This window comes from Alligator sinensis, unplaced genomic scaffold, assembly GCF_000455745.1.
Source record: "Alligator sinensis unplaced genomic scaffold, ASM45574v1 scaffold98_1, whole genome shotgun sequence".
Classification (NCBI taxonomy): Eukaryota; Metazoa; Chordata; order Crocodylia; family Alligatoridae; genus Alligator; species Alligator sinensis.
The window spans coordinates 1354142-1377974 of NW_005842058.1; the positions used below are offsets into that span (position 1 = coordinate 1354142).

General features: G+C 51.2%; 1 protein-coding gene across 10 annotated transcripts; it reads right to left on the reverse strand.

Annotated features, from left to right (window-relative positions):
- Nucleotides 1–5307: 5307 nt before the first annotated feature.
- LOC102373632 (neuropeptide FF receptor 1-like) lies at nt 5308–23264 on the reverse strand. Of its 10 annotated transcripts, none has more exons than XM_025203476.1 (9): nt 19222–19233; nt 18492–18545; nt 15137–15222; nt 12938–13056; nt 12376–12450; nt 11939–12190; nt 9256–9573; nt 7518–7617; nt 5308–6486 (listed from the first exon to the last, which is right to left on the reverse strand). In XM_025203476.1, the coding sequence occupies exons 7-9, from the start codon at nt 9563–9565 to the stop codon at nt 5601–5603; spliced, it is 1296 nt and encodes a 431-aa protein (XP_025059261.1). In that variant the 5' UTR covers nt 9566–9573; nt 11939–12190; nt 12376–12450; nt 12938–13056; nt 15137–15222; nt 18492–18545; nt 19222–19233; the 3' UTR covers nt 5308–5600. The 10 variants fall into 10 exon arrangements, with proteins under 10 accessions (XP_025059261.1, XP_025059260.1, XP_025059262.1 ...); XM_025203475.1 differs by having other exon boundaries at nt 11939–12265; XM_025203477.1 differs by lacking the exon at nt 11939–12190.
- Nucleotides 23265–23833: the final 569 nt, after the last annotated feature.

Consider the following 23833-nt stretch of genomic DNA (forward strand, 5'->3'; position numbering starts at 1 on the left):
AGGTGCTTTGGAACATTTTACACGTGGCCCTTCTGTGCCTCCATCCCCCATCTACAAAGCAAGGCAGAGAACAACTGCTCTCCCACCTCTGGCTTGTCTGCTGTGAGAGCTGGCACCCAAAGTCATCTCTCACAGTGCACCATGAAGTCCCTCATGCAGTGGGATCCCCTGTCTCAGTTAGGGCTTGTAGGCAGCACCAGGAGATCAATGCCAACTGTGCTTCATGGACACACGCACTCCCAGAGACCCCCTCTGCTGTGCACACAAGCAGCACGGCTCTCAGTGCACACGTCAGGGTGGGCTGTGCTTCAAACTATCAGCAAAAGCCAGGAAGAGCCCCATGTGCAACCACAGGGTGGGTCTGAGTGTGTTTTCTTTCTTAACTGTGCTCACACAGCAGCATTTAGTGCTTGCAAAGCTGCTCTCATCCAAGCCTTTCCTAGCATGTTACTTATCCAACCTCCCACCACTCTGCTGAGCTAGGGAAGCATCAACACCCTCCCACTTCTCAGATGAGGAAACTGTCGGCCAGTTCTTATCCCTATCAACTCACACACGACCACTGTTGCCAAAGTGGTCCCTGGGGCCCGGGCTGAACACTTGGATATATCTACTGCACTGTGACTGCCCGCTCTGAACCCCACACCATGGAGCAGGACGTTCCCAGGCCTGCTTTGCACAAGCTCCCCAGCATGGGGGATCCCAGCTGCTCACCAGACCTGTGTTACGTACCTCATGTCCTGGAGCCATGTCCCTCCGCTCTGAGTTTTTCTTGCTCCTGCTCGCAGTACTGCCCGCAGCCCTGGCTCTCTCCTGCCTGCTGGAGCACAGCTGTCCCGACACTCGCTGCTAAGTGCTTCTCAGCTCCCTGGCCTGCTCCTTTGGCCAGGCACTTCACAGGTGGGGTTGGTCTTTCATCTCCTAAGTGGAGAAGCAGAGTTTGCTTGTATCTAGCGTGGGCGTGTGAAGCAGAGTTTGCTCCCATCCAGCGTGGGTGTGTGATCAAAGCTTTTCAACAGAGATGAATGTCTTTGAACCCGCAGTCAGGCACTTGCTGCCAACAGGCAGAGGGATAATTGAGCACAAGAGAAGCAGGTCAGCAGGCTGGGACCCACGGCACTGCCTCGCCACCTTCTGACGCTGCTAGAACTCATCTTGGATGTGTGAAGATTGGATTTTGCTGCCCTTAGGTTACATGGGCTCACTCTGTGCAACCAGACCTGGCAGAAGCCCAGGCTCTCCAGTGAAGTGATGGGACGGTGTAAGCAGTAGCCTGTTTCTCAATGGGATGGCAACAGAACTAGGCATGCAGGGCTGATCTGAAGGACCAGCTATGTTGGCTAGTGAGTTCCTAGCTACTCCCATTTGCTCATTTCTGAGTACCTAGCTACTCCCACTTGCTAAGGCCTAGAGTGCCGGCATATGCAACCTGGCCAATCCCATCCAGAGTGACCTTCCCCTCTCCTCTCAGTGTCCCACTCCATGACCAACCAGAGAGCAAAATGCCCTGCAGCTTACATGCAGGGAGACAGCCTCAGCTCAAAACACTGGAAAGCGGAGCAGGGAACAGCCAGGCTGACGCTGTGCCCCTGTATCCCTAGAGCCACTCAGCATTTTTCATGTGGAATGCACGTAGGAGGTAAAATAGCCCAGCGCCCTGACCACCAAAACCAGCCCACAGAGCAGAGCACCTCCAAATGCCTGCACGAGAACCTCCCTATAGCCAGGACCTCCATGGTGGGGGGAAAGGCCACGCAACACAAACCTGCATTGCTGGAACAGCTAAAATTTCACTCCTGCACTTTGCCCCTGGCTACAATCTGTGAGAACTGAGGATGTGCCTACTGCCTTGGCAACTTCCAGCGAGTCCCATCCCTGCCATGGCAATTGATGGGGAGTAATAACCATCCAACGAGCAAAACAAAAGCAAATGTAATCATGTGCCAGTCTCTGAAGAGTCCCAGGAGAGGCAAAGCCAGAAAACAGCCCCATCGTTACTCCCCGTCTGTTCCGATCCGAGACAGAGCTGGGTTATGCTACACAGCATGGCAGGGCAGCTGAACCCACCACCGGCACTGTCGGGGCTCCAGCTACTCATCCAAGCCACAAAGGGTATGCAGGGGAAACTCCTGCATGGTGGGAGAGGAGGCTTACTTCCCACTAACTACCATTTTAAACACCTTCAAGCTTCTGGCCTGGGGGACCTCCAAACATACAATTCACCAGCAGCAAACTGGGGCAGAACATGATGCTCAGGGTGGACACGATTGGGCTGGTCACGCATGCAGTTGTCCACCCCATCCTCCTGGCAGGGCCCAGTGTCTCTGCGCAAGGAGAGGGCAGGAGGGAGCCCTGTCAGGGGACCAGCCTTTCTCTGCATCCTCAGCAACTAGGAATGTGTGAGGCCAACTACATGTTCTGATGTGATGCGGTGGCAACAACACAGAGCACAACTGTTTGTAGGTCATAAATGAAGTGCTGTCAGAGGGGCTCATGCATGTGTTTCTAAAGGCCTCCTCTGGAGGAGACAACAAAGTGAGGGAGACATCCGAGACTAAATGGCTGAACGTGGTTCATTTCTAGTCTGTGTTAGACCCATCCTCCTTGCACGATGGAAGAGACTGCACAGTTTTTGGCTGTTTGACCCAGAAGCTATTTCTACCAGCAGGTAATAGATTCAACTGAGCACTGTGGCCAGTTACCTTCTTTCCAGCAGGCTGGGCACACAGGGATTAGGCTTCAAATGTAATTTACTGGACAGCAGGTGGAAACCTGACTCACAGCCTCCTTCCTGACCCACCGTGCAGTCACTCATGATAGGTACAACAGAGCAATAAGGCTGTCTTCAACAAGGAGGTTAGAAGACAGCACCTGCAGTAGAAAGAGACGGGCCCAGGTTTGCAAAAAAAAATACAAATGCTCCTCCCAAGTGCCATTACCAGAAGCAGAAGGAAGGATTTGGTTGGGCTGACCCTCTGCTGATTCCTTTGGCTGGCACAGGGAAAGGTCATCAAACCTGATATTTGCAGTACGCTCACATAGCTCCAATATGTTCTTCAAGCTTTTAGGCACGTGGGATTCATGGTCCCCAAAATGCTGGTGGAAAGTTGCTGCTGGAGAATGGAGGGAGGGGGTTGTTTTAGAAGAGCTGCCATCAGCCTGTGAAAGGGGCAGCACACACAGCGTGAGTACCCCACAGCCCTCCGAAACGTAATGATGTCTCAGGCCAGTGGCTGGAATCCAGGGCCTGGTTTTCTGCATTAAAATAAGAGGTTCACCAATAACAGGAAGAGTCCCTGTAGGAAAACAGCAGCAGGCAGCCGCCAGTCTCCAGCCTCTGTCCTCTGCATGCTCCATCCTGTGTGCCTTTGCCTCCAGGCCCACCATCTCCCTTTACTGTTCTCCAGCCCTTCACACAGTTCTCCAGGCTGCAGATCCCAGGATTTGAGGGAAAGGCAAATTTCCCTCGCCCCAGGCCTCCCTGTGTAGCTGTCCTGTAGGAGCCAGAGGCAGGGGTGCAGCAAAGCAAAGAGCTTGCAGAATTCATGTCTTTCCAGCAGCATGGTTATGAATAGACATGAGCCAATTTAGCACAGACTGTATCTAACAAGCAATGATCATGCTGCTGAGTGTGCCATTTGTCTGAGCTAATCTCTCTCAAAAGAACAGACACCCAGGCACCAAAGACCACAATAAACATGTGTCCTAGCAGTTGGACAAGCTGCCTGCCCATTCAGGGGGACAATGGCACTCATCTGGGAATTCACCAAGGGCCAGTGCCAGGAGCTTGCACCCTGCCAGCAGGACTGCAGGCTCTTGAAGGGTAGGTCCCTTTGGACATCCAGATCACACTGGCTGCCCACCAGCAACTGGCAATTTGGACAGAGCCTGAGGCAAAATCTGCTCTTCCCCTGAGCAGTGCGACACAGGAGTCAATGGCCAGAGGTCAATGCCATTGCTCTGGATTTACACCACAGCACAGGTGTTGGTGCCACTGTTACTCGGCTGATTCAGTAGTTCATCCCTTCCAGGCACGGAAGAACTCTTATTGAGCAAAATGCCTGGTCTGTGCTACATTAGTACACCACTGGAACTGAACTGGTGACAAGAATTGGTGACGCTCCGCTCTTACCAGTACAAAACCATAACAGGGACACACAAAACTCTCAGTCGTTCCTGGGTAGTTTCCTGACACCGTACACAGGCTTATACAAGGGTTAAGCCATTTTAGGTCTCTCTCTTTTAGGGGTTTGCCCCAGTTTAATTCGACGGAGGTTTTTTAAACATCCATTTAGTTTAATTGCTGCACATTCCTACTCTAGAAAGAGCCAAGAATGACAAGCATATTGACTACTCATATGTTAAAGAACTTTACTGGATGGGGGCTTACATTTCTGTTGCTTCAGTGCTGAAGTGAGCTTAGTCAAAAAGGCTAAGTACAGGGTCCTCATAAAGTCCTTGTGCACTTTTAAACTTGAATAATTTAGGTTGTAGGTATGATAGAAACAATCTGTAAACGGCACTTAAAAGCAAATTTATTAAAGTTTTAGGACAACTAGAGTACACAATGCTAGACTTCATAAGTAATAACGAATTTTTTCTTAAATATGATGGAGCTCTGTGCCACTACGCTCTGAATGTACGACAGTTCCTAAATGACGTTTTCCCAGAGAAGTGGATAGGCAGAGACAGACCAATTGCTTGGCCACCTTGTTCACCTGACCTGTTGCCGTTGGACTTCTTTTTATGGGGACATGTTAAAAGTGTAGTTTACTTGTCAAAACCACTTTCTTTGGTGAAACTTAGGGCTAGGATCACCAGCGCATCTAGTGCAGTAACTCAAGAGCAACCGGCAAATATTTTCAAGGAGTTGGAAGAGCAGATTGAGCACTGTATCATGATGGATGGTGGTTATGTTGAAGTCTAGCATTGTGTACTCTAGTTGTCCTAAAACTTTAATAAATTTGCTTTTAAATGCCATTTACAGATTGTTTCTATCCTACCTACAACCTAAGTTATTGAAGTTGAAAAGTGCACAAGGACTTTATGAAGGCCCTGTATTTATCATCGCTCTGCCCCCTTCACAGCTTGTGTGTTAGACTGTACAGCTGCTGGAATAATTCAGCTCCCGCATTAGAGCAAAAGGGCAACTAGAGAGAGACCTCAACTGCTTCATCAGCCGTGAGAGAGCTGAACTTGTAAACTGGCCAAACTCATCACTTTTTCCAATGCAAAACTGAACCCCGAGATTTCTAAGTAGATTTCTGCCTGCAGGAGTCTGACAGCAGACCAGAGGAACGGCGTGTGGAACAATAGCTTTAATGACACAGACATTTGATACAGCATGCTCAGTTGGTCTCTGCTAGACACTGGAAGTGGCTGACAAAGCCTCGTGTGCATTAGTTGGAATAATGAACAACAACCGCCCATGTGGTTTGCCTTGCATTTACAAATGGGATGTGGCATACGAGAGACCCAGCTCTGGTAGGGAGACACTGCCCACAGCAAACACGTCACAGCAGCAAACACACCCAGCATTTGCCGGTGGAAAGAGACAAAAACACTCCTGACATGAAGTCATTCCCATCCAGCCACAAGCTTCACGCATCCCAGGCTTTGCAGACTTTGCTCAGGGGGGTGATTTTGCTGATATTCTCCAGGGGAAGTCCCAGTGTCTGGGCCTGTCCATTCTGTGCTGGGCACAGCCCCTTGGCAGGCAGGGTCTTGAGGCAGAGGAAGTCGGAGGACTCGCCATTGGTGAAGACCTTGTTGCGGGTCCCGAAGCCAGTGGTGCTGGCAGTCAGCCTCTCAGAATAGGCCTCATGAGGCCCCATCTTGTGGGAGCAGGGCTGGAACTTGAAAGCGGCCTGGAAGCCCCGCTTGAAGTTCTCGTTGAAGTAGCCATAGATGATGGGGTTGACGCTGCTGTTGGAGAAGGCCAGCCAGTGTGCGAACGGGAAGATGTAGCCTGTCAGCAGCTGGAGCTGGGCATCATCCAGCTGGGTATAGTCTGTGAGCAGCATCAGTGTCCACAGGGGCAGCCAAGACAACATAAAGAGCAGGGCCACTAGGATGAGCATCTTGATGACCTTGACCTTGCGTCGGGAGACGGCAGCACCGCTACGCTCCTGGGTCTCCACCCGGTGCCGACTCACCAGGACTGACGACTTGTAGAGCTTGATCCCGATCCAGCCGTACATGACCATGATCAGGGTCAAGGGGGCCACATAGATGTGGGCAAAGAGGACAGTTGTGTAGACCTTCCTCATCTCACTGTTGGGCCAGGCCTCGTAGCAGGAGTACAGGGGGGAGGCCAGGCTCTGGTTGTGGCCATAGACAATGTAGTGATCCTCCACCTGTGCCACCATGAGCATGACAGCAGATGGGCACATGATGGTGATGGCTAGGACCCAGATGATGGCAATGGTGTTCAGGGCTGTGAGCAGGCTGAGCTTGGACTTGAAGGGGTAGATGATGCAGCGGAACCTGGGTCAGAAGCAATGCAAGGGCAGGTGAGATTGACTGGCAGGAAACTATTCATTTTCTGTTTAAAACAGAGAAGTTTTTATTTGTTCTAGAAAGGAGCTGGAACACAGGAGCAGAGGAACACAGTGGTGGCCACTTGAGCTTAGTCCAGAGGTCAATCTAGCCCCATATCCCACATCTTCATAGTACTCAATACCAGCTGCCTCAGCAACCTTGCAGTAGGCAATTATGAAATCCCTGGTCCCAGGGGAAATTTTCTGCACAAGCCCTGTCAGTGACAGGCTGGCATCACCCTGAAGCAGGAAGGCAGAGCTTAGGGCTTCCCCTTCACTTCTACACAGCCTAGCTCAGGTTTGCTCACACAATCAAACTCTCAGGCTAGACCCCAGAGGCTAAGCTTGCAGATCAAGGACTCTTGCATCCAATGCCAATGACTGTTTGCTCCTTCCAGACTGCACTGCTGCCAGGAGATGCACAATTATGAATGATTAACACACAGAAAAGAGGGAAAACAACTTTTTCATTCTGATTGTTTTCATTTTGAATAGCTCCCGAGCTCTCATTCCAGCTCCTTTCCACTGTTCTCCAAATAACTGATTTTTTGATTAAACAGAATTGTCTTGCAAAGTTATCACAGATGCAAGAGATGCTCAACCTCAGCGTGGCATCACAGGGAAGCAAGGCCTGGCCTGTTGGGACCGAATGGCTCAGGGGTGATATAAAGGGAAGCAGAGCTTCTCCTTGCTAGAGCACTTCTGCAAATTCAGACCTTGTTCTGGTTACTACTCACTCTGTGCTATAGGGGCAAATGTTTGCATTTGGCACCCAGTGGCCCTCTCTGGCCACAGAGCTGCTAAGGCAGGTGCTGTGGGTAAAAACTCTGTTCTGGATCCAAAAGGATTTTTCCCCATGGATCTCAATGGGAGACAAAAGACACATTGGGGATGCCCTGGCACTCAACCCACCTTCTGTGGCATAAGAGATGGGGGAGCCTCGGTGCCTGGTGCTGCTCTCCTGCAGCCCCTTCTTACCTGTCCACCGCAACCGCCACCAGCGTGAACACAGAGGAGGAGACAGACGTGCCCTGTACAAGCCCACTCATCTTGCAGACTCCGTTGCTGAAGGGCCAACCTAGGAGAAAACCGACAGGGCAAATGAGGCATAAGCCCACAAGATGCAGGGTGAGATGTGCTCACAGTTCAACTACCACAACGCATTTAAAGCTAATACGGGAGCTCACATGCAAGGGAATTAGGAAAGGCTTGAGCAGTTCTGCATCGTGCAACTTGAGAGTGGTTTGCGCATTAAGCCCCTGCCTTGTTGAGTGGCTATTGATGGTAATTTACTAGCTCTGCAGCAGTCACCTCAGAACTCAGCAAGTGAGCATCGTCTGTTTTCCTGTGAGATTTCAGGCTGAAAAGCCCTGGAAGACTTGGGGGAAATGGCAAACACCCAGCCTGGACTAGCATGGGGCTTGGCAACACCAAATGGAGGGGCCTTGTCAAGCTGTGTGAAGAAGGCCTATGTGGGGAATCACTGGGGCTGCTGCAGGCCAGGTACCAGATGCACTGTCAAAGCCGTGCGGGACCCACAGCCAGAGCAGCTGGTACCGTGACCCAGTAGGACTGCATGGGCGCAGGACATGGAGCATCAGGGAGCATGCACAGGCAGCACTTGAAGGGGCAGGAGACACGGCAGGTCAGCCCGGACATCTCCTGGCAGGGTTGTGCATGGGCAGTTTGTACCGTATCTCTGCTGCTGCAGCTGGGCAGAGGCTGCCCTGTCTGCAAGCACAGAATCCACTTAGCAGCTAGAGGGAATGAAATGCATTTCTCTGGCCTCTCTACCAGCTGTATCCCAGCTCTCCAAAGAGCATGGATGCTGGTGACAGAAGAGGCTCAGATGCATTAGACAGAGTCCTTTTCTCTCCCCAGGTTAGGTTGACACACAGATACCACTGGCCTCCCACCTGACCCCTCTGGCATCATTCACAGGCACTCCAAGGATGCAGAGGGAAGCCATTAGCTACTCACCCACCACTGATGCAGGCGTGCTTTAGTGGGCAGCTCAGGTACCAGGCTCATCAGGTGCTTACTAAGGCCTGTGGGGATGACACTAAACCTTGCAACAGGCACCGCTGAGACAACTTAGGACACAAACAGAGCCTCTGCAGTGACACTCACTGCAGCAACTCCAAAGCTGCCACTGGACAGGAAAGTCAGATACAAATTACACTGGAAAACCAGGTACTGAGCTGGAGCAGGCCTAAAGCACTTCAAGTGCCCACTGCACAACTGTCTCCATGTGGCCATGAGCATGCCCGGGGGCACCAGTCTCTTTTTCACAGGTGCCAAGTGGGTGTCGATCCTCAGTGCGGGGAGCAGGGAGCTCCTGCAAAAATGAAACAGCCTTCCTCCCAGCACTGCTACAGGGATTTGGCCCCTTGCCTAAGGCCTACAGGGCTGCAAATGCTGCCCTTGATTTCTAGGTCTCATACAGCCCCATATGAACCACCTGGGCCCCTACACCCACAAGCACTGATTGATGGAGACCTGGTGTTGCTCTTATAGCTGCTGGGTCCTAGGGGGTCCACTACACAGAGCACTCCCATACAATGTCCTTCTGAAGCCAGGGGCTAGGAGGCAGGAATTGTCTCCCTGAGGTCACCAAGGGAGCAGGGACTGTGCAGTCCTGTGCTCAAAGCACTTGGCAGCATCATGAACTCCACTAGACAGAAGGCTGCTGACCAACCCTTAGCATCGCCCTTACCTGTAATCAGATTGTCCACCAGGGTAGTGGGCACGCAAAAAATCCCCACCAGCAGGTCGCTGACAGCCAGATTGAGGATGAAGAGGTTGGTGACGGTCCTCATCCGGCTGTTCTTCAGCACGATGAAGCACACCAAGCCATTCCCAACCATGCACAGGGTGAAGATGAACACGTAGGCAATGATATAGATGGCAGCCACTGCAGGGGAGTGCTGGTAGTAGCGTGAATATGTCAAGTTCCTTTTATGGCTCATTAAGGACAAGATTGTCTTGTTCGTGCCACCTTCCATTTCTACCCTGGGAAAATCCATGGCAGGAGCTATGAGAGAGCACAAGGGAGCTAAGAGAATGGCAGAGTTTCAGCAGCAGGGAAGTTTCAGGTTAGCAACTTGATACCAAGGCTACATGTATGCCCTATGTGCACAGCAAGATGCAAAACCAGGGGTGTGCATTTGCCTGGATGGAGGGGAGATTTGCTTGGTGATAGACAGACAGAAACAAAGAGGTGCTGGAGGAAGAGAAGTTAGATACACAGAGATAAACCCTGGAGCAGGGGATAGACAGATATGTGAGGAGAGGGGAGGACAGAAAAAATGAAGTGGGGGGAGAGAGAAAATGTTGGTAAAAAAGAATTTGCCAGGGGATACACGCACGGGCTGGGAATGTATCAAACAAAATAAACAACTGACTAACCTGGAGACAGCTCATTAAAGTGAGGTGAGACGGGGAGGAGAAAAATCCTACCCCAGAAATGCCATCTGAGTAAGTGGCATTCTGTTATTGCATTGGTGTAATTAGCATACGTACTTAATGAGTGCGAGCACAATGGATGCTATGAGCAGGAAGGCACAGCTCTACCAGGGAATAATTATGCTATTAATGAGCAGGTGCTGTGACGGGGAAGATTCTTGCCTGTGAACTACCACAGCTCCACTGAGGCTGGCCATTCACACCAGCTGAGGACTGGCCCCTGTGCTTTCAGAGGCATCTCCCTGCCCTAAGGGGTAATTTCAGGCCAGCTGGCTCCCAGCACCTTAATTCACCTGCAAAGCTGTTCCCTCCACACAGGAGGGAGCATGCCTAATAATTTACCTCCAACGAGCAGGGAGAACCAGGGGCAGCAGGACAAGAGAAAGACACCGGCTGATGAGCTGGGGCAAAGCAGGGCCGGAGGAAGCCGAGTCCCCTGCCTGCCTCTTAAAACTACCATAAGCAAGTGGAGAATGAATCAGTAAGGAGCAACTATTGGTAGCACCAACAGAGCACAAGCAGCAAGTAGAGACCTGTGTGCTAGGAGCTGTTCACACTCATAATGAAAGTCCCTGGCCCAAAGAACCTGCAACCTAGACAGACAGATGAACAGGCCGGTGGACAGAGGAAGGGGTGTTCTGGGGTGGCATTTTCATAGTTTCACAGTGTCATAGTTTTTTAGGGGCTGGAAGGGACCTTACAGATCATCAGGTCCAGCCCTCCTTTCCACAGGGCTTAAAGTCAGGGGCAATGTAAGCAGTCAGAGAGGAACAGCCATCTCCCTGGGATAGAAGTTGGGTGGGATGGACCAGGCACCTCCCATCTTTAAGTCAAATATTCCTTCAGCTGGGAGCCGAGCTGCACAGATACAGTGGGAGCATCGAAGCAAAAGCACTAGCAGGGCACCAGTGGCTGAGAGGTGGCGGTAGCAGCTTGAGATGAAGAAAGTGGGGTTTCCTGTGTGACCTGGGGCTGCATTTCAGGCAGGCCTGAGTGCTGTCAGATTCCCTGCAGAGATACCTGTCCTATGCACTCTACCTTCTCCCTCCTCCACAGCCATCTCCAGAGCCTCAGGGATCAGCTGTATCCCAAGGCAGAGCCTGGAGGAAGCATCAGCCTGGTGGCAAAGGCAGCTTTGTCTCTCAGAGAGAGAGAGAGAGGCACCTCTGGTGTCAGCTCCCATGGATGGGGGTAGCAAGCTACAGCCCTTTGCAAGCAGCCACCTACTCCCCTGCAGCCTGCTAGCCCCCCAGGCACCAGGGCTCAGCCCACCCTGCCTCATACTGCTCATGACCAGCCAGTCACCCCCAGGAAGCCTATCATGCACACCCCAGAGAGCCTGGAACCAACCTATGTGACCCTGATGCAGGCCAGGTAAGGAGAACCCCGTGCAGCTATACATAACCCAGGAGTGATCTGACTGGTGCTGGGTAACTTTCCTGGTCACTGTGGTGCTGCCCGTGTGCTTGGAATTGCCTGTTCAGCCCTCAATGCAAATGCACAGATTCTTACGGTGGGGAAGACATTCAAGTAATTCCCCACACCCGCCCAGGTTTGCTGCAATGACTTTCACCAGGGCAACGCTATCACAAAGCAGAAGCCTCCTTTCTCTTTAGGGCCCACTTGTTGCTCCCAGCAATCAAGAGTTAATGTAGGTGATGAATACAATGGTAGATGATTAGGATGGTAACCAAAGTCTCTAGGCATTTCCACCCCTCTGCTCCTCAGCAATCAGTGCCCACATGGAACACTAAAGGCTCCCTAGCACTAACACCAGGCAGACCCTTATTTGTTCCCATTTAACTCCCTGGGAGAAGAAAAACTGCATATTGACAAAAGCCCTGTGGATAAATCCCAAACTGCCACTGCCAGTAAGTCCCTCAGAGCCCCATCTCTCTCTGCAAGGATGCAGTCACCTCCTTTTGGATGCTTACCACTTTTAAAGGCTGAAGCTCAACTCGTGCATCACCTGTTTGCACGGATGCCTGAATTGCAGGCACAGGCTGAAACGCACAGTGTCTCGCGGGTAACCATTTGCTGCACTGAGTGTACGTGGAGGGAGTGGAAGTCTACCACTCTTGAAGTTCCCGGCATCGGCTGAGACATACGTTTTTCTGAATCTGCTGCTTCAGGTATTCGGCAACTTCCTTGTGCAAATCCTTCCCTGGACTCCCTCCTTCTCCCTGCTGTTTTTCAGCAATCAGTGAATGGCCACTCAATGGGAAACACAAAACACAAGCGGTATCTACTTCTTAGCATTCCTGGTTTGGGAAGATCACAATGAAGTATTTGGTGCCCATCGGCTACCACAAGAAGACCTCCAGAGCCTCAGAGCGGGAGGCAGAATATGGGAAATGATTTATGCTCTTACCTGTGTCCTTTCGCAGTTGGAGAACTCCTCCTTGCTGACAGGCTGAAGAAGCTGTCAACTCCCATGCACTACCTCCTGTTTCCAGCATAAGGACAATGGCCAGGGTGAGAAAAAAAAAGGGGGGATGAAAGCAGGGACACAAGCGGGGGTAAACTGTGAGCGTGTTCAGCATTGATAGGCTCATCAGCCTGAGCCGAGACTGAATGCAGACTCCTAAAGTCCCCTGTTTTATAAAGGAAAGAACAGTGATGTCACTGGCAGGGCTTCACAATGCAAAGGCCCTTTCAGTGTGCGAGTCTCTCTGTCACTCAGGCTCTTCTCCCTCCTCCGCTTTAAAGCCCCCTTTAGGTGTCACACAACCGTGGTGCGGGTTCTTTGGTCCAACAACCACAGCATGTTTTTAAGCATCGCTCCCTTAAAGAGGCAAGGCTCTTTGAACAGAAGCTGCTCATCAAATCGGAGTAGGTGAAAAAGCTCCATTCCTGGCTCGGCATTGTGATACTTTCTATTGTGCACAGATGCAAAGTGTTGGGCTATGACAGTTCTTTTTGAATACTAATACCTTGCTTGGCTCCTCATCCCAGGCTCCCTGGACTGATTACAGCTGCTCGCAAAGCTCCACTGCCCTCCCGGGTGGTAACTTGCTACTCGAACTCAGAACTGTTGTCTCTCAGGCCTGCACTGCAAGGGACAGGAGCAAAGGTCAGGTGGGAAGCTGGGTTGTGTGTGATAGCTGCCAAGGAGCTCCATGCAACTTGGGCAAAGCGCACACCCAGCATTTCCACCCCTGCAAAATGCAAGCCTGAACTCTCCCCCTGACCTGCTCCCAGGTGGATTCTGGCCACAGGAGAATCTGGCTGGAATCAAGCACGTGTCAAACAATCAAGCACTGCTTGGACTTGGCTGTCCCTGGACCCTGTCGGTGCTTAACTTTGAAGCAAGCCATACTCCCATGCAGAAACGCACTGCCTTGTCCCAAGGTAAAAATAAAAGGTTGGATTTGCAGTACCTGCTGCCCTTCCCCAGAAGGGCAGATAAGCCCTCCCCGCAGGTAAGCAGGGGAGCTGCCAGGTGCTGAGCCCTTGTGGAAAACCCAGCTCTACACAGACATGCATACACCTCACTGGAAAAGCAACACTTGGCACAGGCTGTTCAAAGACCCCCCAGGAGGGGAAGAAAACAGGGAAAAGGAAGAGGACAATGATGCAACTGGACCTGAAGAAAGCGAGGAAGACAGCAACAGGATCAGCAGCAGTGGAAGTGACAGTGACAGCAACAAAGACAGAGAATGAACTGAGAATGTAAACCCCAAATCGAGACTCGGACTAGGGAACTGCAGTTGGGTTAGGGAAGGGCAGCGGGTGGGTGTGTGGGGGTGTTTATTGTAACAGGAGCATGGGTTTCTTAATGCAGCTTAAGGGTGCAATGGAAAGTTTATGATAGAGTATGTGTGTATATATATAACTATATAATATTTTTTCCCCCAACAAAATGAGTACACCTCACCATTGGGATACCGCAAGACATAGACACAGCCTGGCAATTGCTACACATCTCTGTCAATTGGGTACTTTGCAGCTGGGGAAACTGAGGCAGGCAAATGCTAAGTGGTGTGGGTCATTCATAGTCAGGGTCAGGTGCTCCTACACCTTAGTGTCATGCACTGGCCCCTTGGGGAGCCCTCAGACACAGATATTCCTACAGGCTGGATTCTTTGGTTAGGCACCCCTACTCCTTATGAATACTATGAAGCCCTTCCCCACGGCAGTCCTAACCTGCGTACAGAGCCATGGGTAGGCAGCAGCCGATGCTTTCATGAAGCAAGTGCATTTTTCCCTGCCCTGAAAGGAGGGGCAGATTATGCTAGCAGATTCAGCAGCCAAAGCAAGCCCTAATTTGTGAAAGAACTCCTCAGTCCTGCACCACAGGCAGGACCATGCCAGTATCCCCTGGACTTCATGGATCCATCATGCACTGTCAACCAGTTTGGTTCATTATGAAAACCCAGCTCAGGTTTCAAGCGTATCAGCAACAGGCTGCCAAGCCAGATGGAAAATCAGTACAGCCATTAGTTGGGCTGGGACCAGGCCAGCCAGCTACTCACAGACAGACAGCTCGCTTTCAGCTATACCCATGGATCGCTAGGATCACCTGCTCTGCCTCCTCTTCTTGCAAGGGGAATATAGGAGCCTCCAACACCTTCCGTAGACCTTGCCTGTGTCACATCTCCCATTGTCCTGGTCTTTCCCTCGATTCTGTGCTGAGATCTGTATTCGTGAGCATTTGTGGCTCACGGGCTCACCAGACAAGACTGAGACAACAGGATTCCCACCCTGCTGGGGAGCTGTGGCACAAGGGAACTGAAGGAGCTGCCTGTGGTCAGAAAGGGAGACTCATGGGTTGGGCACTCCACCCCAGGAAAGCACAATGTAGGAGAAGTGCTGACCAGCCGGCACAATCAAGTTTGACTGCCTTGAGCAATGAGGCAGACAATGGCACTTCAGTAAGCCATGAGCACAAGCTGTCCTGGTGAGACAGAGCTTCTAAGAGGTGGAAAACACAGCCCCAACTGATACCTTAATTCCCTTTAAAAGGTCATGTGAGATGTATAAGGCAGAGAGTGCTCCTAGTGCAATGAAAGGGAATTATATACAAAGGAAAAGGGAGAGAGAGAAAATTTTCCCAGCACCACAGCCCAGCTGGCAATTATCCACTGATGCATGCTTGTAGTGCCCCTGCCTTGGCCTCTCTTCCCCCTTACCAATTCCTTCCTGACAGGGGAGCAGTGCCAGCTCCCCCTCTGCACTCCAGGACACTGCTCCAATTGGAGAGAGCAGAATACCAATACTGCAGGAGATGGGGAGAGTGAGACAGAAGAATAATTAATCCATGATCAGGGACTCCTCAGGCAAGCAAGACCAATTGCTGCATTTTTATATCACGTATTCTTCCCAAAATAGTCACACCCAAGGCAGACGGCCCCTGAGGCTAGCCTGGGTCAGGTGTGCCAACAGTGATGTGGCCAGTGCTGCACTGACCTGCCTTTGACTGCCAAACCCAAATGATTCCCCAGCTGAAGCAAGGCTCAAACATCCCCTGTTAAATGCTTGGACCCCCCCTGACATTGTGCCAACGCATCCCTGGACTTCGCTCCTCCCTCTCATCTCTGCAGCCAACTCGCTGCTGCTAACTCAGCTGGGGCACTGCCATTTGGTCAGGCCCAAAGCACAGAGCCTCTGTACTGGGTGATTAGCGTGATGCCATGCACAGCAGCTAAAGCAGCAGATCATTAGCCTCAGACAAGGCTAAGGACAGTTTTCTTTACTGGTGCTTACTCACAGCAGCAGCCAAACAAAAGCAGGACTGAAAATCTCTCCCTTCTTTCCCCCTTGTCTCTTTGGCAATAACTCTTTTTGCTAGCTTTGTGACCTTGCTTTCTGGCAGCACCCTTCAATTCAGACTTTGAATGCCACCTCTGTTATTATTTTGGTTCCATTATTAAGCAACACTGCCTAGAACGACAGGCTGTGGCATGCAGGGACTTCAGGCAAGTACAGCTGAACACATTGGGCACTTGATTTAAAGAATGAAGCACACAAAAACATTAGTGCTACCCCCTTGACTTGTAACAAGTGCCAAGGGCTTATGATAAGCAAATTCTGCATGGCTCTCCTGGCTTCTACCTGAGTGTCAGAGGAAACAACTCTCCTCACCCTGGAGGGCTCTTCTGGGACATGATCCACTGCAGCCAGTTTCTCCAGGAGGTCCTTCCAGCATAGACCAAAATGGGTTTTCACAGATGCTGCTAAAGCACCCCCCTTCCTGGACTGCCAGCAGGCATTTTTACCGTGAAACAAGTTGAGATGCAGCAAGCTGGAAAATGGCACCAAGCTACTTCAGACGGTGCCCTGATTGCCAAGCGAGGGCTTCACTCAGAATCTGCAGAATTGCCAACCTTCCTCAGCTAATGTCGGCCCCCTGACAGGCACAAGTAAGCATCTGGGTGACATTTCCACCGTGCACGGCTGCGTGACACAGGCAACGCACACTGCGAAAACAAGATGTTTCAGGTCTGGAGAGCAGCTGCTTCCTACACTGCCCTTCGAGGAACCCCAGGCAGAACCAGCTCCCTTGGTCCCCCACTGACACCTTCCTCCTCCCTCAAGGCCTCAGCAATGGGGAATGATAAAAAGCTTTTTACCCCACCTGCAAGCCCTATATTTTTCATGCTGGCAGTTGAGCAAAGAACAGCACAGACCAGCTTCTCCACTACATGAGCTGCACACAGGCATTTCCCAGACAAAGCCCTTGGGTGGAAGCCCTGCGCAGATCTGAATGAGACTGAGTGGGGCTGCATGCCCCCAAGGTTCAGGATAAATCCCTGAACGGCATTGGAGAGTTGCAAGGTCCACACAGCTCAGGTGGGAATAAGGGGGAGATGCTTCTGCATAGGTCTGGGAGTCAGGAGGCCTGGGTGTGCTGGCCTCTGCCACAGAGGCAGGTCACTCCTGCATTGAACCGATCATCAGCCATGACCTGCCCAGTGGCAGGCTGTTTTAGTGCAGTTTATCCTCAGATCCAGAGACCCTGCAGCCCCCTGGCCCTTTCCCACTCCCAAGCTGGTGTGCCCCAGGTTATCTTCCACAGCCAGATGGCTTCCTCACAGCCCTCCCTTTCCTCCAAGGAAGTCTCCCGGGCACTAAGTCCTCTCTCCTATCTCCAGCCTTACTCAGAGCAGGACTGGCTACTCCCTGGCACTCCCCAGCTCTTAATGGGGAAGACAGCTCCATTGCACTCTAGGTAACACTGGACATGTTGCTTCATTTCCTTGGGCCTCAACCTCCTTCTCCCTAAAACATGGACAACACTTGCCTGCTTCACAGGGCATCAGGAATCTGACTCGGCTCACTCTTGGCGTATTCCCAGAGTGCCTCCTCTGTCATGCTAAACATACCCGAGCCTACAGAAGCCAAGCAGCTTGCAAGGAAAGGTCCTTATTCTGCAGTCTGAGACTAATGGGTCTGATGCAGTGTTGGGCCAAGGGTGCTGTGCTGAAGGGCTCCATGGAGGTGCTGCAGGCTGCACATGCCCAAGTGAGATGGCTCTCTCAGTGCTGAGGAGTGCATGCTTTCTGACAGTGCACCGCAATTTGCAGCATCAGATACACCCATGAAAAATGGGGCCTCCTAAGGTCTTGTGCACAGACCTGGAAAGAGGAAGGCACAGCAGATCTCTCTCTACTGTAGGCACCCAAAAGCCTCTCTCACCTCTTACTGTGCTGGAATTCTCCCAGACCATATGCCTCCTTTTCAGCACAGACACAGAAGCCAGTGGAGTGGCACTCAGACACAGCACTGGCAAAGCTCTGATAACTTCAGCATATCCCACAGACAGTCCTAGCTTGTCCCCAGCTTCAGGTCAGCAATGCTTAGAGGCTTTTAATGCTGCACTCCACTGACAATGAGCTCAGTGCTCCTAGGTAGGCTTTTTCTTTGGGAGCCTTGCAATACCCACTTGCTATCCCCTAGCCAGACCCTGCACTAATGTATCCTCCCCTTCCTACTCCACCACTCACCTTACCTGCAAAAGCCTCAGCTACCGGGCTCACTAAGCATTTGTTATTCCCCTTATCACCCCTCAGGTGGCTGCACTACCTCCTGCCTGTCATTTCAAGGGGCTTATCTTCCTAGTGACTGAGCATCCCAGCAAGTTTCTGTCTTAACAGAAAGGCCTGTTACCCTATTTACATTATACTTTAAAGAACAGGGCATCAGAGGAAATGAATGTGGGGAGTGAAATGCTAGTGCAAGGCAGAGAGCGCTGCACAGTGCCATCATGATCCCATGGCGTGCCATTCCTGCATCTGACCACCACCCATGGATGAAGGGGGTTTGGGAGCTTTAGGCACTGCAGCAGGAAGGCAGAGCTATCTTCAACCCTGCTGGTCAGCGAAATGAGTACCAGGAGGTCATTCTAAGAGTGCCTTGGTTTGTAAACACCTCCCCAGGGTGCCTGGTCTGCCACAGTCAGCGCCAGACTCAGCATCCCCACACTGTCTGTGGCTATGGCCTAGAAGCCTGTGAAATACATTCAATGCAAAATGCAAAGCTACTTACCATTCAGCACTTCTTGCATAATGTTCAGGGCTGTCTGCAAAGGCTGGAGGCTGGCTGGGAAGAGAGATGTTCAGAAAAAATCATTTCAGCTCTCAGTGAAAACATGAGCAGTCCCATGCCTGCAGTCTCAGTGGGAAGGCAGGCATCTCTCTGTAACGTCGAGCCATAGATGACCCGAGGTTGTACAGGGAACACTTCCAGGTAAAGTCAGCAGGAGCAGCTGGGTTTGCAGCTCTTTTGAAAATTGGCCTGCTCCCTTTTACGTACTAAAATATAGAGCCATAGAAAGCAGGGCTCCAAGGGACCTCGTGAGGTTACCTAGTCCAGCCCCCTGCTCAAGTCAGGATTGTCCCTGACAAACCCACCCCAGACAAATCTCATCTAAACCATCCCATCTCATCCAACTTAATATGGAGTCAGATGCCTACAAGCTTCTCCTGCATAAGTTCACATGTGGGGATTCCTGTTACAGGAGGAGTGTGTGTTCCTCCCCATTAGCTAAAGCCATTTTGAAAGTGGATTATGCTAGACCAGAAGGCAGAGCTCTTCTGCAACAAGAGAAACCACACTGGGAGTTATCAAGACAGCTCCACACCCCGATACTTACCCCAGGCCTTGATATGGAAAAATTCATACCCATAGACAAACCATAACCGTGAAAATCCAGACTCCTGGCCCTCCCCTGCCACTTGTACACAGTTAGCATAACATACCTTAGCTCTGCACTCACCAGTGTAAACAGCGCGACTGGAGTGGGCTGAACTCCATCCAGCAAGACTGGCAGGTCAGGGTGCTAAGTGACAAACCTCTCCCCCAAACTCGTGTGCCCACTGCTCCAGCCTTGCTTTGGGGTTCTGCTGAGCCCTGCCTACTTCGGAGGTATCCTAACCACAGCAGTTCTTCTGACTTACTTGGCAAAATAACAGGTCTTAGCACCACCTGGGACACTGGAAATCATTAACTACATCCAACATCTGATGTGGTTTTTTATGTCTGCCTGCTCAGTGCATGCTCAATAGTATTATGTCCAAGTAAGAAACAGGGTAGGGCAGAGATCATCACTGTTCATTTTGCCTAACATCCAGAAACCAGCTGCAGATACCCAGGTGTCTCCCTCAAAGGGGGATGGGGAATCCCAGTAGTTTGACCGTTGCTTCTCATGGTATCCCAGCAGGTTTGCCCTTCTCCAGACTAGGAGCCATAGACCAGTAGCTGAATATAGACCAAGGGACACATGCAGACAGGAGGAATGGGGGAGGTTGGAGGGAGATGTAGGAAGTCAGGGAAGTTCAGAGAGCATATTTCATGGTAACAGCAGGAGTCTGGGAGTTCAAACTGCTTGGTGTTTTTCCTGAGGTCCCCAACAAGTCCCAGCCCTACACTGTAGAACAACTAAAAGTACGGCTGTTCTGGGGGAAGCAAAGGAGGCCTGATGTTTCGTTTGCAATTGCTGGTGAAGTGCACAGAGGTCCACTGACGGGAGATGCTAAGTAACGCAGAGCGCTGACAGCAATCATTGCCCTTTGTAACATGCAGGGGACTGTGTCAGTCCATGTGAAACATACTCCAGGCCCTGCTTGAGTTGGAAGGTATCACTGTCGTGACAATCATCTGAGAGGACTCTTCCTGAGTGGGGGCATGGCCAAAGCTCTGTCTTGTCTGGTTGGAGATGATGGGGGGTGCCATTTTGACCAGGTCCCAAAGACAGAAGATGAGATTCCTGCCAGAAGAGGAGATTCTGCCATGCTGAGGCTTTTATCTGACAGCAGCAGCAGAGACATCTGTAGGAGAACAGAGATGAAAAGATCCCCAGGAAGTCCCAGATCACGAAGGAAGGGAAGAAAGAATATCATCTCCAGCTTCTTCTCCACTGGAGACAGGTGAAGCATCTCTGTGCTGAACGGGGAAAGCAGAGTCAGTCATACATCTCTGCTGATTGGAAAAGGCTTCAGAAGAAGTGATAGATATGAACAGGGAAGCTGGGAATTGGCTCTACTTTGCAAATTCATTGCTGAGCTTCTCGGCACAGAAGAATGCAGCAAGCAGCTTGGAGAACATTAGAGGCTGCTGTCCACAACCAGTTTGTCTGATGCAAATAGTGAATCTGCTGCACCCCTATCATTGCAGTTGCTCAGATCCAATCCTGCCTGGGAAGCTTAATGCTGTTGGCACGGGGATGGCCTGAGTCGCCATGGGGGAGAAAGCCTCTCCACAGTCTCACTCTTGGCTCCCTGCGGCTCGGTGAGAACAAAGGACCCGTGGACATCTTGGAAGGGCCTCCTGACTGCAGCTAGCCGGACCCAGACGTCTGCTCCCTGCTGAGACAATGCTGACGCTGCTCACTGCTGGCATAGCTCCAGTGCCAGGGCAGTCTCCCTTCACATTTCACCTGATAAATGTGGTGAAATAAGGCATGGAGATAGCAACTGCAGTTACAATTAGTCAGTCCTTCACACTAATTGGAGCTCAGGTGCTGCTCTGGGGTCTGCTCCACAGCTCCAATCTATTCTATTCCCATTTTTACATCACTCCTGTCCTTGGAGCACCCGAGCAGCAGTCAGCCTGGCTGCAGGAAAGAGGCACCAGGTGAGACTAGTTCAGCTCCTCTATGGAGGAGCAGGAAAGTTCCCCCAAACTCAGATCAGCACAGCTACCCTTGCCTCAGTGAGAAAGCAGGGGATTTTAGCTAACGTCCCAGAATTGGCGACTCTAATCCACTGTGTTCCTAGATCACGCTTAGGCATTATGCTCCATTTAATTGCAGGGTGGCTCAGCCAGGGTATGCCTTTGTTTTACAAAGAGTTGCAGGCAGGATGTGACCCCTGGTGAACAACAGAGACAAAGCCACAACTTGAGTTACATAGAAGTCCATTTGCTCATGGCCGTAGCTTGTGATTGAATTAAATAATACCTCGAGCTTAAGCTGCATAGTGGTTCCTTATGTCATCACAACGCACATGGGCTTCGCCTCCCTGGCAGCTTCAGCCCCTAGAACATTTGTGTGCGCGAAACACATTGCATACCTGACCATATACGAAGCCTGCTTAGCTGCAGGGACATATTTATGTGCCATATGTTACTGAGGACTGTCAGAGCCATGACTTGCCTCTCATAACTTATTCTGATGGCTTAGCAGCTAGAGCCAAGCTAAATGTTAATCTTTTAATTATTGGCTGATTTTCATTTGTGCATATTTTTTCCCTCCCTATCAGGTGTCTGGAAATGAATTCTGTCACCCAGGCATTTTGTGTTCCTCATATCTTGCTAATCCCCAAACAGGGAATTAGTGGAACATTTAATACTCTGCGGAAAATAGGGTTGTTTGGCTTGGAGGAACCAAATTAAACCTTCATAATATTGGGATTTTTTCTAGGGGCTGCAACCACAAGTCTGTACCAAGGGGTCAGTTCTGCCTGGAAAAACATGATCTCATTAAAAGCAAGAAGCTAAGTAAATGGCATTTTGTGGGACATTTACCTCCCTTGCTCTGGTGCAGAAATAGATGCTAGAATCCACCCATAGAGAGAATGCCCTGTGCATGCAACTCACTCCACAAGTGTGTTCTTGGGTGCTGACCCCTCACTAAGCTTTCTTTTACCCAAATCCCACAAAGGAAACTAAGGGGAAGGAGGTGGAGGGGAGGAAAGGGACTGAGGAAAGAAGAACAGGATCAACTAGCCTGAAAATGGGAATTGGGTGCCCACAGGGTCATGGAGTGGTGGAGCAAACTGGACTTGATTCTTGGCCACAAACTTGGTCCAGCACCTTGGGTGAGTCACTTGAACTCCCTTTGCCTCAGTTTCCCTTTGGAAGAATGATTCTCCCTGTGGTCTAGTTGAACTTTGTTGCTGTGTACACGCAGCAAACAGCACCGTGGGCCCTGACATCACAGTAACTGCTCCAAAATAAAAATGTAACGTACCCAGTTGGGTGGTGAGCTTGGATCCAGCTGTTCCCACATTTTGCTCAGAGAGAGGGATTCAGGTGTGCAAGCCCCGCTCCATCACCTCAGGGTAGACACACTGACTGATGCCAGCTAGAAATCTGGTCCAGGGCTGACTCTGGGGAGAATAAGAATGGATGAGAACAGGTTCCTAGCAGTGCTGCAGCTCCATCTCTTGTCCACTCTGCACAGTGCAGCAGAGCCAGAGGGGGAGTAACACTCTCCTGTATTCAGGGAAAGGAGGCAGTGGGGTTGAAAGGGGAAATGCTCTTCTTCCATCACAAATGAACCTGTTCCCTCCACGCCCGGGGAGAGAGGCTTACATCTCTCCTTCCTTGCCCTGTGCTCAGCATCTCAGGTGTGAAGTGGGGTGAGGGACTTTCTACGGCTGCCTAGTTGTATGCTGGCACTAGTAGTGGCTACTGGCCTCTGCAAGGGGGGGAATTCCCAGGGTCTAATCATCGGCCTCATGCAGAAGGCAAATGCCAGGCATTTCATCGTGCTGGCAGCTGGGGGCACTCTTACCTCGCACAAGCGTCACTGGACTTTGCCGAACTGATGCCCCGATGGCAAATGCAAAGGGAAGAAGACTCACAACCCAGGTCCGCCTTCCCTTTCTCCCTGGAGGAGGCCTATGAGCCATGGCCAACTCCCTGCAAGTGTCCTGGAGAGGGTTGCAGCGGTGCCCAAGAGCTGTGCTGGCTGCACAGGAGTGAACGCCCACCCAGGGCCCGATGCACCACGGCAGGGCTGTGCGCCAGGGCACTGCAGTACTGTCACCTTATGTGCCATTCTCACTAACTGGCCCCTGCTTGGCACTGGTGAAAATAATGGAACAAGATGCAGAGCAACAGTGGATCAGCCCAGGAAGAGGGAGGAAGACTTTGGACCTGAGATAGCAAATGCACTGGGGCAGGGACTTTGCCTGCTTGCTGCCCCGTCAAGCCCTGGGTGTAGGAGAAGCAACATTTGTTAACATGCTCTGGGGTCCTCCAGTCTCCTTGCCCTACCAAGTGTCCCAGTGGGGCAGAGACAGCTCATCACACTGGGCACCAGGGTCCACTCGTGTTTCAGGATGTAAGTGCCCTGCACCACCTGTGTGGCTTGGGATTTTTACTGGCATAAAAAGCCACCACAGCTGGACGGGGGAATCTTTCTCTTCTGGCACTGGGCTGAGCAAAACGGCCAACCACTGAAAGGACAGCTGTTATAACCTTCCCCATGCCAGTGCTAGGACAGGCCGGGCTCTGTGCTTTGCATGGCTGTGCCTGAGAGACTCCACAGCTTCAGATTTTCCCATTTAAACTTTTGAACTCTTTCAAACTATTTAAGAACACTGCCCACCTCCTCCTCCCCAGCCGCCTTCAATAAGCACTGAAGCCAGCAAGCGTTAGACAGG

Excerpts from the sequence above, each read along its gene's own strand:
- LOC102373632 (XM_025203471.1), bottom strand. The coding sequence starts at position 12,559 with ATGAGCCTATCAATGCTGAACACGCTCACAGTTTACCCCCGCTTGTGT. Across the intron at positions 9,574-12,375 it reads CCAACTGCGAAAGGACACAG|CTCCTGCCATGGATTTTCCC; the intron begins GTAAGAGCATAA and ends GCTCTCTCATAG. Across the intron at positions 6,487-7,517 it reads GTGGCGGTTGCGGTGGACAG|GTTCCGCTGCATCATCTACC; the intron begins GTAAGAAGGGGC and ends CTTCTGACCCAG.